The sequence below is a fragment of the Giraffa tippelskirchi genome, chromosome 5 (assembly GCF_054371585.1).
Source record: "Giraffa tippelskirchi isolate mGirTip1 chromosome 5, T2T-mGirTip1v1.2.pri, whole genome shotgun sequence".
Lineage (NCBI taxonomy): Eukaryota > Metazoa > Chordata > Mammalia > Artiodactyla > Giraffidae > Giraffa > Giraffa tippelskirchi.
Genome location: NC_137279.1, coordinates 136,625,227 through 136,639,626, shown reverse-complemented (window position 1 = coordinate 136,639,626; position 14,400 = coordinate 136,625,227). Strand labels below are relative to the sequence as shown.

Here is a 14,400-nt window from a genome sequence, read left to right as displayed (position 1 = left end):
GAAAGGAGTCCATTTTCCTGGAGTGAAGGTTAAAGTGTTAGTTGCTCAGTCATGTCCAATTCTTTGCCACATCAACAGTAGCTCCAAAGTTTATGACCAAAGCAAGACCTTAAGAGAACAGTTGTAGTTCATTCACTTTTTTAAAGACTACTATGGAGACGGAAGTATGTAGTTAAAAGTATTTGAAAGTCATCACTACATATTTTTGTTTATATAATGATCTATCACATTTAAAAAAAAAAAAGCCTTTCAGAAATATCTTGAATCTTAGAATGTGTGTCTTACCACATGGTCTGTTTTGCAGGTTCGATTCCCTTCTCACTTCAGTTCAGATCTCAAGGACCTTCTAAGGAACCTGCTGCAGGTAGACTTAACAAAGCGGTTTGGAAATCTAAAGAACGGTGTGAGTGATATAAAAACTCACAAGTGGTTTGCCACAACAGATTGGATTGCTATTTACCAGAGGAAGGTGAGCCTGTTCTTTCTTTAATTTAAAAGCTTTTTAAGTTACTATTTAAATTATATGTAGTAGAGGTATCTTCAACTTAACACAAAGTTTTAATATTTTTTACCTTTTGAATTCACCTTTAAAGGGCTTCCTTGGTGGCTCAGTGGTAAAGAATATGCCTGCTAATGCAGTAGACGTGGGTTTGATCCCCGGGTCAGGAAGATCCCTGGAGAAGGAAATGGCAGTCCACGCCAATGTTCTTGCCTGGGAAATCCCATGGATAAAGGAGATTGGCCAAGTACAGTCCATTGGAGTTGCAAAAGAGTCAGATATGACTTAGCAACTAAACAACAAAGAACCTTATAGCTCACAACTTAAATGAGTTTTCTCCTTGATTGAAGGGAAAGTGTATAGTCTGTATAGATCATCAATTGGAAATACTTTCCTTGTTAAATTTTTTCCTACCCATACATTTTACTTTTCATAATGCCATAGCAAGTACATGTTAGTGTCCTAATAATTTGTACTTCAAAGCTGATGTAAAGTCACATTAGTAAGACAGTATGTAAACAAATATACTCACCTACCCAGAATAGGCACACAGCCAGATTTAGTAACATTTAATTGTTGGATTAAGCTATTTTTCAATCATCATTACTTTACCTTTGGGATAAACTGAGACATTTAAGAAAACCTTTTGCTATGCTGAATTACCTTTATCTCTCCTTTTCCTTCTTAAATGCCCAGTTAAAAATAATCCATATGAATGAAGTGTTTTCATTTTGAATATGTTAATTTTTTTCTTTTTTTTTTCCTATAAAACCAAAACATCTAATGTCTCTGAAATTTGCCATATCTAATAATGCTATGAAGCCATATGAGTGAATTTCCTTGGGGAAAAAAATGTAAATGCTCTAATTATAAATAGTTGTTTTTCTAATTTATATTCTTATAAAAGATTTTTTTAACACTTAAAAAAAAATTTAATTCAGCAAATAGAAAACATAGCAAGACCAAAGCAATGTGAGTCCAGTACAGCCTTTGTATCTCAAAGAGGGATTCAGGTACTCTCTAACCATTAAATTCATGAAACATTGCCGTTAGCATTATTATCTCAACTGAATGTGTTATGTAGTCAAGAACAAAGTCCAGAGCAACTTAAAATAGATTTTAGATGTAGTGAATAAATAATGTGCTTTCATGCTCTGTCATGTCTGACTCGTTACCACCTCATGGACTCCAGTCTCCTCTGTCCATGGGATTTTCCAGGCAAGGATACTGGAGTGGGTTGCCATTTCCTCCTCCAGGAATAAATAAACATATCATACTTTCCCTAAATTTCCTAGCACCAATATAGTGCTTTAAAATTTATAAAAGCAACACTGTAATGTCTCATTTTAATCTTTGAAGTAATTCTATGGGATAGGTGATGCCATTTTCCCCAATTTACTGATAGGAAAATCAGCTCAGAAAGGTTAAATGCTTTAAATTGTTTGAGCTGTTAAATAACATTTATATTAGCTTCCATGGTGGCTCAGTGGTAAAAGAATCCACCTGCCAATGCAGGAGACACAGGATTAATCCCTGGGTCGGGAACATCCCCTGGAGAAGAAAATGGCAGCCCACTTCAGTATTTTTGTCAGGGAAATCCCATGGACTAAGGACCCTGGGGGGGCCACAGTCCTTGGGATTGCAGAGTTGGACTGGACTTAGCGACTAAATAACAAGAACATATTTAATTCTGGGTTCTTCAAATTCCCAATTCCAGGATCACATTAGCCCTTTCAGTTTGGTTCAGTTCAGTTCACTCAGTCGTGTTCGACTCTTTGCAACCCTGTGAACCGCAGCACACCAGGCCTCCCTGTCCATCACCAACTCTCGGAATTTACGCAAATTCATGTCCATTGAGTCGGTGATGCCATCCAACCATCTCATCCTCCATTGTCCCCTTCTCCTCCTGCCCTCAATCTTTCCCAGCACCAGGGTCTTTTCCAATGAGTCAGCTCTTCATATCAGGTGGCCAAAGTATTGGAGTTTCAGCTTCAACATCAGTCCCTCCAATGAACACCCAGGACTGATCTCCTTTAGGATGGAATGGTTGGATCTCCTTGCAGTCCAAGGGACTCTGAAGCGTCTTCTCCAACACCACAGTTCAAAAGCATCAATTGTTCAGCACTCAGCCTTCTTTATGGTCCAACTCTCACATCCATACATGACCACTGGAAAAACCATAGCCTTGACTAGATGGACCTGTGTTGGCAAAGTAATGTCTCTGCTTTTTAATATGCTGTCTAGGTTGGTCATAACTTTCCTTCCAAGGAGTAAGCATCTTTTAATTTCATGGCTGCAATCACCATCTGCAGTGATTTTGGAGCCCCCCAAAATAAAGTCAGCCACTGTTTCCACTGTTTCCCCATCTATTTCCCATGAAGTGATGGGACCAGATGCCATGATCTTATTTTTCTGAATGTTGAGCTTTAAGCCAACATTTTCACTCTCCTCTTTCACTTTCATCAAGAGGCTCTTTAGTTCCTCTTCACTTTCTGCCATAAGGGTGGTGTCATCTACATATCTGAGGTTATTGATATTTCTCCCGGCAATCTTGGTTCCAGCTTGTGCTTCTTCCAGCCCAGCGTTTCTCATGATGTACTCTGCATAAAAGTTAAATAAGCAGGGTGACAATATACAGCCTTGACATACTCCTTTTCCTATTTGGAACCAGTCTGTTGTTCCATGTCCAGTTCTAACTGTTGCTTCCTGACTGCATACAAGTTTCTCAAGAGGCAGGTGGGTGGTCTGGTATTCCCATCTCTTTCAGAATTTTCCACAATTTATTGTGATCCACACAGTCAAAGGCTTTGGCATAGTCAATAAAGCAGAAATAGATGTTTTTCTGGAACTCGCTTGCTTTTTCAATGATCCAACAGATTTGGCAATTTGATCTCTGGTTCCTCTGCCTTTTCTAAAACCAGCTTGAACATCTGGAAGTTCACGATTCATGTATTGCTGAAGCCTGGCTTGGAGAATTTTGAGCATTACTTTACTAGCATTGAGAAGAGTGCAATTTTGCAGTAGTTTGAGCATTCTTTGGCATTTCCTTTCTTTGGGATTGAAATGAAAACTGACCTTTTCCAGTCCTGTGGCCACTGCTGAGGTTTCCAAATTTGCTGACATACTGAGTGCAGCACTTTCACCGGATCATCTTTTAGGATTTGAAATAGCTCAAGTGGAATTCCATCACCTCCACTAGCTTCGTTCATTAAAGATATTTTAACATGGCAACCCACTCCAGTATTCTTGCCTGGAGAATCCCATGGACAGAGGAGCCTGGCAGGCTACAGTCCATGGGGATGCAAGAGTTGGACATGACTTACTGACTAGAGAGATTAAAATATACCGCCAAACCACGGAGCAATACATTGCTTCATAAGATATTCATAGTTTTTTTATATATTATCTGCTTAAATTTTAGTCTTTGAGCATTTTTAGAGTAGGAAGACTGCCTCAGAAGGCAGTAAAGAGTGAGCGTGAATTCTGGGGTTAGGTAGACATTGATTTGAATCCCAGACCAGCCAACCATTAGGAGTGAGAGCTCAAGCAAATTACTTAACTACTTTAAAGCATCAGATTTCTCATCCTCAACATTTAGGTTAAAGTAGAGAATGCAAGGTATTACCAACCTAGATAGCATATTAAAAAGCAGAGACATTATTTTGCCAACAAAGGTCATGTATGGATGTGAGAGTTGGACTACAAAGAAAGCTGAGCACTGAAGAATTGATGCTTTTGAACTGTGGTGTTGGAGAAGACTCTTGAGAGTCCCTTGGACTGCAAGGAGATCCAACCAGTCAATCCTAAAGGAGATCAGCCCTGTGTGTTCATTAGAGGGACTGGTGTTGAAGCTGAAACTCCAATACTTTGGCCACCTGATGCAAAGAGTTGACTCATTGGAAAAGACCCTGATGCTGGGAAGGATTGGGGGCAGGAGGAGAAGGGGACGACAGAGGATGAGATGGCTGGATGGCATCACCAACTCTATGGACATGAGTTTGGGTAAACTCTGGATGTTGGTGATGGACAGGGAGGCCTGGCATGCTATGGTTCATGGGGTAGCAAAGAGTTGGACATGACTGAGCAACTGAACTGAATTGAACTGAGAGAATGCAAAAGAAAGTTTGGAGAGAAAAATTAAATAGATTGGCTCTATTTTTCTTGCTGGTTGAGGTATGTTTCATACAGTTGTCATGAGATAATTTGTTAAGTAAATAGATTTTAAATCATCATAATCCCATCATTCAAACAGTACCTCTGTTAACAGTTGGCATATTTCTTACTTTTATTTCTGTGCTTTTCTTTTCCTCACTACAGTCCATTCCCATGACTTGAGTAACCACCTTCAATAGTAAATCTGCTTCCTCCAGGCCTTCACTTTCCCCTCAACTTCAGACTGTGCATGCATACTTAGTCACATCCAACTCTTTGCAACCCCATGAACTATGTAGCCTGCCAGGCTCCTCTGTCCATGGGACTTTTTAGGCACACTGGAGTGGGTTGCCATTCCCTCCTCCGGGGGATCTTCCCCACCCAGGGATCAAACCCGAGTCTCCTGCAGCTCCTGCATTGCAGGAAAATGCTTTACTCATTGAGCATATCAGGGAACCACATCCTCATTTTATGTAGGTTTATATTGTGATTTTTTTCAATTTTCAATATACTTATATATTTAATATGTGGAATTTTTATAAATATTTATGAAAAATACATATTTCAGTTTTCTCCAGTTTTATTGTAGTAAAGTACATATAACATAAAATTTAATATGTTAACCAAATGTAAGTCTTCTGTTCAGGGACATTAAGTCCATTCATACTGTTGTGCCACCATCACCTCCATCCATCTCCAGAACTTCCTCCTGCAGAACTGAAACTCTGTACCCAATAAGCAGTAATTCCTCTGTTTTGTTGGTCTTCCCAAATATTTATGTTGTATTGGGGGATCTTAATTGGGATTACGTGTATTAATTAGAAGATAACCAAAATCTTGAAAATTCTTCATAATGAACATGTTATATTTGTGCAGTTATTCAAATATTTTCTGTTATTTGGTAAAGTTTTAGAAACCCCTTACCTTATACAAGTCCAATTTCTTTCTCAAAGTTTTTCCTTAAATTTATATTTTGGTTGCTACTGTGTGTATGTTTCTTTCCCATTAAGAGTATGAGGAAGAAAACATTTCTATGTTTATTATGACTGGCCACCTTACTAAGTAAATTCTGTTATTGATTTCATTAGATTTTACTGGAAGATCATCACCGTGGGTAGAGGTGTCATTTGTCTTCTTTTTAATATCTTTTATTTCCATTTTATTTGTATATGCTAGAATGTCTAGAATAATATTTTAAAATAGTGGGCCTGTTGAACAGTCTTATCTTGTTCTCTTTTGAATGGGAATGCTTTTTATGCTTTACCACCAGATATGATATTAGCCATTTGTCTTGGATAAGCATTCTTGATCAGGTAAAGGAAATATCCTTGACTGCCAGTATATTGTATTTTATCTTCTTTGACATGTTAGTATAAAGAGTTATATAATATCCTTTAATCTTAGGGTATTATTATTTTAATATCTGCCTGAAAATAATCTGCTAAAGCTTTATTTAGGATTTTTACTTCTATAGTCTTAAATTTTATCAACCTGTAGTTTTTGTTTTTCTGGAGTTGAAATTATATAGATTCATAAAATTAGGTTGAAAATTTTCTATGTTTCTTTGGGAAATTTAAGGAAGATAAGAATTATATTTACATCTTGGAAATGAAAACAAATTAATTCTGTGATATTGGCCTCTTCAAATTTTTGCCTCTTATTAATTTTAGAATTTTATATTTTCCTATAAAATCATTTATAGCCCTTTGTAATTATCACTATACTATCTTTATTGTTATAGTATTGTTAATTAATGCTATATTTAGATGAATTAATTAGATTTCCCTGAGATTTTCCCTTATTAATATTCTAAAAATTTATGAGGTATTTTGAATATTTTAAAACATATATTTAGAAATAAACATTTCTCCTGTTACTTAGCCAATATTTACTATTCTATGCATATCATGTATTTTAAACAATTACTCTTAAAATGGGTAGAACTGCTACTGCTCATCTAAATGGTGAGCCCTTTCCAAAGAGCTTGGTTTATCGAGGTTAAACAGCTTATCTGCTGAGAAGTAGCACAGTATAACAGGTTTTTGTATTGGGCAAATTGATTGATAGTAAATCTTGATGATTAACAGAAATGGACTTGGGAATCTCTGGATAATTTACAAATAGAAATAATTCAGTACTTTAAAGTAGCTATTTGTTTTAGTATCATGTCACTGATAAGTATGTAGATAAGTGCAAAAATGATAGTAAATTTGAATAATTTTCATAGTCTTTATTCTTTGACCAAGTGCTCATGAACAACAAAATAGTGAAAGTCATCTGGCAGAAAGACAGAAACGGAAGAAAATGGCCTGGACAGCTCACACTGTACAGTCATTTTCTAGAGATGATTGTCTCAATAGGTGTGATCCTAAATTACTGCCTGGCTAGACATGAGGCAACTGTCTGCTTAGCTCATTCTTCTGTGTGGTACAGACCTGCAGGCCCCCATACAGGGCACACAAGGCAACCAGTTAGACTTCCCATTCCTATTTATTTTTTACCTTATTTTTTTAGTTGTCTTGTTTGTGTGTATCTTGCAATAATTTAGCTATGTGTGTAAATTACTTACAAATAAAAATCTGTACATTTATTGGTGATAGATACTCAAAGATGTTTTAGTAAAGGCATATTAATCAAAACTCGTTGGAAATCACTGGTATAAATATTAGAAACAGCTCTGGACTAAACGTGAAGATTTATGACTTTGAAACCTACTTTAGCCACTTACTAGTCATATGAATTTGATCAACTTTCTGTTTTATAATCTGTAAAATGGGAATAAGGCTACCTGTCCTGCCCCTCTCTCAGTGTTATTCTGAGAAAGAAATGAAACCACGTGCATATAATTGTTTATAAACATTATAGATGCTGTGTAAATTGTGGTGTTATTTTTTCAGCTTTCAAAATCTTTTCTTCAGACATAGTCAACACACAACATAATCATTATAAAGACTGTTATTTTAAATAATGGAAAGACATTTTATTCTTAGGATCCAAAGAGAAAAGTGTTCAGAACTTAACAATTTTGTAATTCTAAAAGACTTTTTTTTCAAATTTCCCAGGAAGTTTTGATAGCCAGATATTTTAAACAAAATAATCTTGGGAATTAAAAAAAATAACCTAAAGAGGAAGGAATTAAGTAAAGGAGGATAGAAAATAGACTTCAGAAATAAGAAACTGATAAAGGAAAACTGGAGTTCTGTAACTTTCAGTTCAGTTGCTCAGTCCTGTCTGACTCTTTGTGACCCCATGAACTGCAACATGCCAGACCTCCCTATCCATCACCAACTCCCAGAGCTTGCTCAAACTCATGTCCATCAAGTCGGTGATGCCATCCAACCATCTCATCTTCTGTAACCTTAAGTACCAGCATTTTGATGGCAGCAGTGAATTATCCTAGAAATCTCAAGTTTGTTGGCATGTACCATACTTTGAATGAAAATGTTGAAATTAATTGCAAACCTATAGTTTGTTTCTTCCTTTAATGTGGTTATCATTTAGGGACTTAAAGGCATTTAAAGATTGCCACTGCATTAGTAATAATAAGAATTTATTTTCCTTAGTGTTTGGAAATTCTCAGGCATTTGTTTTTCCTCTTTTTCCATGCAACAAGCAATTAACTCACTTCTGACACTTCCTGTCTGGAGATACCAACTGCATGTCCAATCTGTGCTTCTGACTAACAAGCTATAGATCAAGATTCCCCCAAGTTTGATTAACTTGCTAAAGTGGCTCACATAACTGAGGAAAGTTGCTTACTTGGTGACCAGTTTATTATAAATGGTGTAACTCAAGAATAGTAGATGGAAGAGAGGCCGAGGGCAAGGTGTGCAGAAAGGGGATCCAAGTTTCCTGCTCTCTCCAGGCCGTTCTCCTCAAGTCCCCACTGGTTCATCACCCAGAAGCTTTCCAAAATCCAAACTCTTTCCTTTTGGGGTTTCATGAAGGCCTCATTATATAGGTATGATTGACTCAATTACTGCCCTTTGGTGTGAGTGTTCAGTTGCTCAGTCATGTCTGACTCTTTGCGACCTCAAGGACTGTAGCCCTCCAGACTCCTCTGTCCATGGGATTTCCCAGGCAAGAACACTGGAAGGGGTTGCCATTTCCTCCTCCACTGGATCCTCTCAACCCAGGGATCGAACCGGTGTCTCCTGTGTCTCATGTATTGGCAGACAAATTGTTTACCACTGAGCCACCAGGGGAGTCTAATTGAACTCAATCTCCAGCCCCTCTTCCCTCTCACATCAGGTTGTGGTTTTAGTCTCTCAGTTGTGTTCGACTCTTTTCGACCCCAAGGACTGCAACATGCCAGGCTTCCCTGTCCTTCACTATCTCCCAGAGTTGGCTCAAACTCCTGTCCATTGAGTTGGTAAAGCCATCAAACCATCTCATCCTCTGTCATCCCCTTCACCTCCTGCCTTCAATTTTTCCCATCATCAGGGTCTTTTCTAATGAGCTGGCTCTGTGCATCAGGTGGCCAAAGTATTGGAGCTTCAGCTTCAGCATCAGTCCTTCCAATGAATATTCAGGACTGATTTCCTTTAGGATGGACTGGTTGGATCTCCTTGCAGTCCAAGGGACTCTCAAGAGCCTTCTCCAGCACCACAGTTTGAAAGCATCAATTGTTCAGCACTCAGCCTTCTTTATGGTCCAACTCTCACATCAATACATGACTACTGGAAAAACCATAGCTTTGACTAGATGGACCTTTGTTGGCAAAGTAATGTCTCTGCTTTTTCATACACTATCCAGGTTTGTCATAGCTTTTCTTCCAAGGAGCAAGCGTCTTTTAATTTCATGCCTGCTGTCACCATCCACAGTGATTTTGGAGCCCAAGAAAATAAAGTCAGTCACTATTTCCATCGTTTCCCCATCTACTTGCCATGAAGTGATGGGACTAGATGCCATGATCTTAGTTTTCTGAATGTTGAGCTTTAAGTCAGCTTTTTCACTCTCCTCTTTCTTCTTCATCAAGAGGCTCTTTAGTTCCTCTTCGCTTTCTGCCAAAAGGATGGTGTCATCTGCATATCTGAGGTTGTTGATATTTCTCCCGGCAATCTTGGTTCCAGCTTGTGCTTCATCCAGCCCAGCGTTTCTCATGATGTCCTCTGCATATAAGTTAAATAAGTAGGGTGACAATATACAGCCTTGATGTACTCCTTCCCCAGGTCAGGTAGTGAACTGAAAGTTCCAACCTTCTAATCACAGTGTTGGGTACCCTGGCAACCAGCCACCCTACTTAAGTTACCTATGGGCTTTCCCAAAGACACCTCATTAACATAACAAAAGACACTTTTGCCATGCTCAACTCAGGAGATCCAAAGGCTTTAGGAGCTTTGTGCCAGGAACTGACAGTAAGACCAAATATATATTTCTTATAATAAATCATAATACCACTCTTGTTTTTCTTGGTTTCTAAATTACAGGTTGAAGCTCCATTCATACCAAAGTTCAGAGGCTCTGGAGATACCAGCAACTTTGATGACTATGAAGAAGAAGAAATCCGTGTCTCTATAACAGAAAAATGTGGGAAAGAATTTTGTGAATTTTAGAGCAACAAGATGACATCAGAGCTCACACTCAGTCTTTGCACTCTGTTAAGAGATAAGGTAGAGCCAAGACCATCCTTGTCAAAGCAATTACCGAGTTCCTTCATTCCAGCGACTGAGTGAGGTCTCTATTCCCATCATCCGTGTGTGCACTCTGCATCCACCTCTGTAACAAGGCACCGCTAAGCGAGCATTGTCTGTGCCGTAACACAGAACTAGACACTCTCCCGCTTCCCTCTGGTTCGTCATTCTTCTCTTCTTCCACATCCATTCCGTCCTGTTTCATTTCCATTAATTTTTCTGCAAATAGTGCTCATTTTATTTTCTCCGTGTTTCAAATGGGCAGTGTTATGGCTATGTGACTTTGGAAGGGAAGGATAAATGTTGCTTTTAGTAACTCTTAACCAAAATTTGTGTTGGTAAGTGCTTGAGGATATGCTTTCTAACAATTATTTTTACTTTGAGTAGCTCATACTCAGTTTTTGCCAAAACGCTGGACATTTTTTAAAGATAGAATGTCTTTTCACCAAGGATATTTACACAAATAAAACATTAACTTTCCTAGAACTCACTAATGCAGAGTAGCTAGACCCAGCAGTTTGACTTCATACAGATCAGAAGCTCTGTCTCACTCTACTGCCTTTCTTGTCATCCTCCCCCTGAGTAAATAAGTGACCAGCCTGTGCAGTTTGACAATTGTGTCTCATTTGCAGGAAAAGCTAATAACATGGATCATAATCATCCAGATTCTCTCACTTGGTACCAGCACTTATGTAGGTATCAAGAGAAGAGTTCTAAGATTTATAAACTTTAACTTTCCATAAGGATTTTAGACAGTATTTTAATAGAACATGACTAATGAAAGTGACAAATTTTTAAGTTTCTCAAAAAATCACCATTGTAAACTTTTTAAAGAAAGAGAAATGAACTAAAAAGAACATTGATGTGAACAAATACTCATCTAAGCCAAACAAATGGCTTGATTCTTGTAAACGATATAGAGGCACTTTTGTTTAGAAGTATTTTGTTTGTTTTGCTTTGCTTTGTTTTGTCACAGTTAAGAACAAAAGTTGTTGCCAGGTATGTGTCAGCCTGAGAGAGAGGCACTGCTGCAACTTCAGCTTTCGTCCTGTGCCTCGGTAATGAGGAAAGGGGACAAAGTTTATAAAACTGCCACAATTGTATTTTAATTTTGAGGTGTGGTATTTTTAGATGTGTCATAATTTCTAGCTTCTTTCAGTAAATGGAATTATGATCATGCAAATACAATTTTAGTATTTTTTTTAATATACATTGTTTTTTTTTGCCAACTGACTTAATAACATTGCTATCATGTGGAAATTTCAAGCACTTTTGCCCATTTCGTTCACTGTTTGTTGAGAATCCATGGCTTAAGTCAATTTTTTAATATGTTTTTTCTTTGCTTTTAAATTTCCTGTCTGGTTGTATCTCTGTGTGTCAGTGACCTATCTTAAAACAACACACCAAAATAGTTGAAAATAAACTGTGTTCATTTTTATGATCAATTTACATGCATATAAGATGAGTTGTGTTTAATCAAACTGATCTTAATGTATATAAACACTCTGCTTCATTATCGGTGCAGGTAGGTCACTGATTCTACTTCTTTTCATGTGTACCACACCTTTGTAAAACCTTTGAAGATGCTGAAGAAATCTGAGATGTTCTCTGCATCAGTCTGTACATCTTTTGGTTGTCAAGTGTTTCTGCATGGTCATGTCACTTAAAGCTGATACTGATTTGTTGGGCCACTTATATTTAAAATGTGCAAGGAAAATATGAAATACTTTGCTGTGGCAACTTTTATGTAACAATACATCGTGTTAATAAATCTAAAACATCATTTGTATAAAATATTTTAGGGTTTTTGTATTTCATTTAGACCCAAGAACATGCTGATCATGTATTCAATATGTATGCTATAAATGCTATGGTACCTATGTTGTATATTATTGTAAAATTATTACATAACAATTTTAGTAAATCATGGGGGTGACAATTTGATTATTACATTTTTAGTTTTCAGTAATTAAAAAGATTTCTATGAATTCTAAAAAAAAAAAAAAAAAAGAAAATTATGAAATTACTACTGCCTGGCACAAATTTGCTATAAAATCTGCCTGGGTGGATGACGCATAGGCATGCATTGGCTTCGAGGGCTATTTAGCCATTCCATTTAACTTCCCACTTGAAGGACATCAGCAAGCTTTGTCCCAATCCATCAAGGGAGTTTATTTCCAACCACTCAAATACACTGAATTAGAATATCTTAGGATTATATAAAACTCCCAGTTTCAGCCACAATTTAGCCAAAAATAAGATAAAGACTTGAATAAGAAACAAGTGGAATGAATCAGTATTTAATCTCAGATTACGTTATTTGAAACAGAAAAAATAATAAGGAGATGACATTGTCAGGAAAGGAGCCATAGACTGAAAGTCAAGGCATCTGAGTGTCAAGCCTTGTTTGTCACTATCAGCAGTGATCTTGGCCTCAGTTCTCTTTATCTGTGAAATGGACGAGTTCCATTAAGCAGTTTCTAAGGTCCCTTCTAACTTCCCCATGTTGTGATGAGATTCTTTTTATTTGACATTCTGAGGGGATAACATGCTTTGAAGTAAGTCTCAGTAAGGCAATATTCTAGGACATCTTTCTTCTCCTTAATTCTTACAGTGTTCTTACAGTTCTTTGAATATCATGAGAACCTCGTGTCTGTTCTGATTCCTTCCTCCTTCACTGATGCTAAATATCCAATTGATATCAAACTGTCAACCTACCAAAATGATATTGTGGCTTGTGGGCATTGCTGTCTTGTTCTGATATGTTCCTGTGGTGAGTGCCCATTGGCCTGAAAATACTCATTGTAAACCTAAAAAAAAATCATTTTTCTTTCCTACTGTTTTTTCTGCTTGTTGAAGAATCAAATGAAATAATGTATGTGAAAGCACCTTGTAAACTGTAACCTATCAATGTAAAACGTTAAGGTGTGTTGTTATTTCATTAATTACTTCTTTATTTAGAATGGAATTTCCTATGCACTCCTGTAGCTAGGAAATGCTGAAAACAACTGTGTTTTTTAATTAATAACTGCAAAATTAAAGTATCTTGAAAGGATAAAACAATTTGAGTCTTGGATTCTATTTGGTACCCTTATTTCCTGATTTATTTTCTGTGTATACTTCAGATGCTTATGGATTCCTAATTCTTATGTATTTGGGTGAGAACAGAGCAATAGAGGGTCAAATTGCCACAAGCCTATTCTAACTGGGTGTTTACTGAGAAACTACTGGATTTATTCCAGTCTCTAAAGTGTTTCTACTTTTTCCTAATACTATTAGTCTAAATTACTCATAAATAATGTTGAAAATATTCATATTTTAAAGATTAACACTAGGAGAGCCCTCAACCTTATTTTGTAATAGTAAACTATGAATTTATATATTTTTTTCTTTAGAGTTGTTTTTGAACTTCACCATTACCTCTTCTGGTTTTAGCCAGGTTGATTAATGTGTGTTACTATAGTTGTCATTTACCTCAAGAAATACCTTTTTAGGTAATTAATAACTTACCATTTTTTGTTTTGATTGTTACTACAAACGTTTATAAACATTGATGCATTTTATAACCAGTGACTGCTTCATTTTATCATTGTTAAACTTGTGTAAATTCTAGTTTCCTCATTTCTGTATGTAACTGGTTCTAAAAATCTGGGCTTTTATCTTCACTCTAGAACTATCATCATTTGAAATTCACTCAACTTTTCTCTTACAAATATTGGATATGAAGTTAAATACCTTCAGTTTAGCTTTGCTGTATATTTTCTATATGCCTTCTGATAAGGGCTGAATTGTGTCCTACCAGAATTCCTATGTTGAAGTCCTAACCCACAGTACCTCAGAATATCGTATTTGAAGTTAGGCCCTTTAAAGGGATAATTAAGGTAAAATTAGGTCGTATGGTTGGTCCCTAATCCAATAAGACTGTCTTTATGAGAGATTAGGACAGAGAGAACGCACAAACTGAGGGAAGACCATGTGAGACCATAAGAGGAAGAGGACCATCTACAAGCCAAAGAGAAAGGCCTCAAAAGAAGCCAACCCTGCTGACACCTTGGTCTTGGACTTCTAGCCTCCAAGAATGTGAGGCAATAAATTTCTGTTGTTTAACCACCCAGT

At 36.9% G+C, this 14,400-nt stretch overlaps 1 protein-coding gene across 11 annotated transcripts in view; it reads left to right on the top strand.

Annotated features, from left to right (window-relative positions):
* The window catches only part of PRKACB (protein kinase cAMP-activated catalytic subunit beta), a 150,490-nt gene extending 137,146 nt beyond the window's left edge, over positions 1-13,344 (top strand). For all 11 annotated transcript variants that reach the window (XM_081490136.1, XM_081490131.1, XM_081490137.1 and 8 more), the window contains 2 exons: positions 305-469; positions 10,081-13,344. In XM_081490136.1, the coding sequence (XP_081346262.1) occupies positions 305-469; positions 10,081-10,206 (291 nt within the window). In that variant the 3' untranslated portion in view covers positions 10,207-13,344. The remainder of the gene's footprint in view (positions 1-304; positions 470-10,080) is intronic.
* The last annotated feature ends 1,056 nt before the right edge of the window (positions 13,345-14,400 follow it).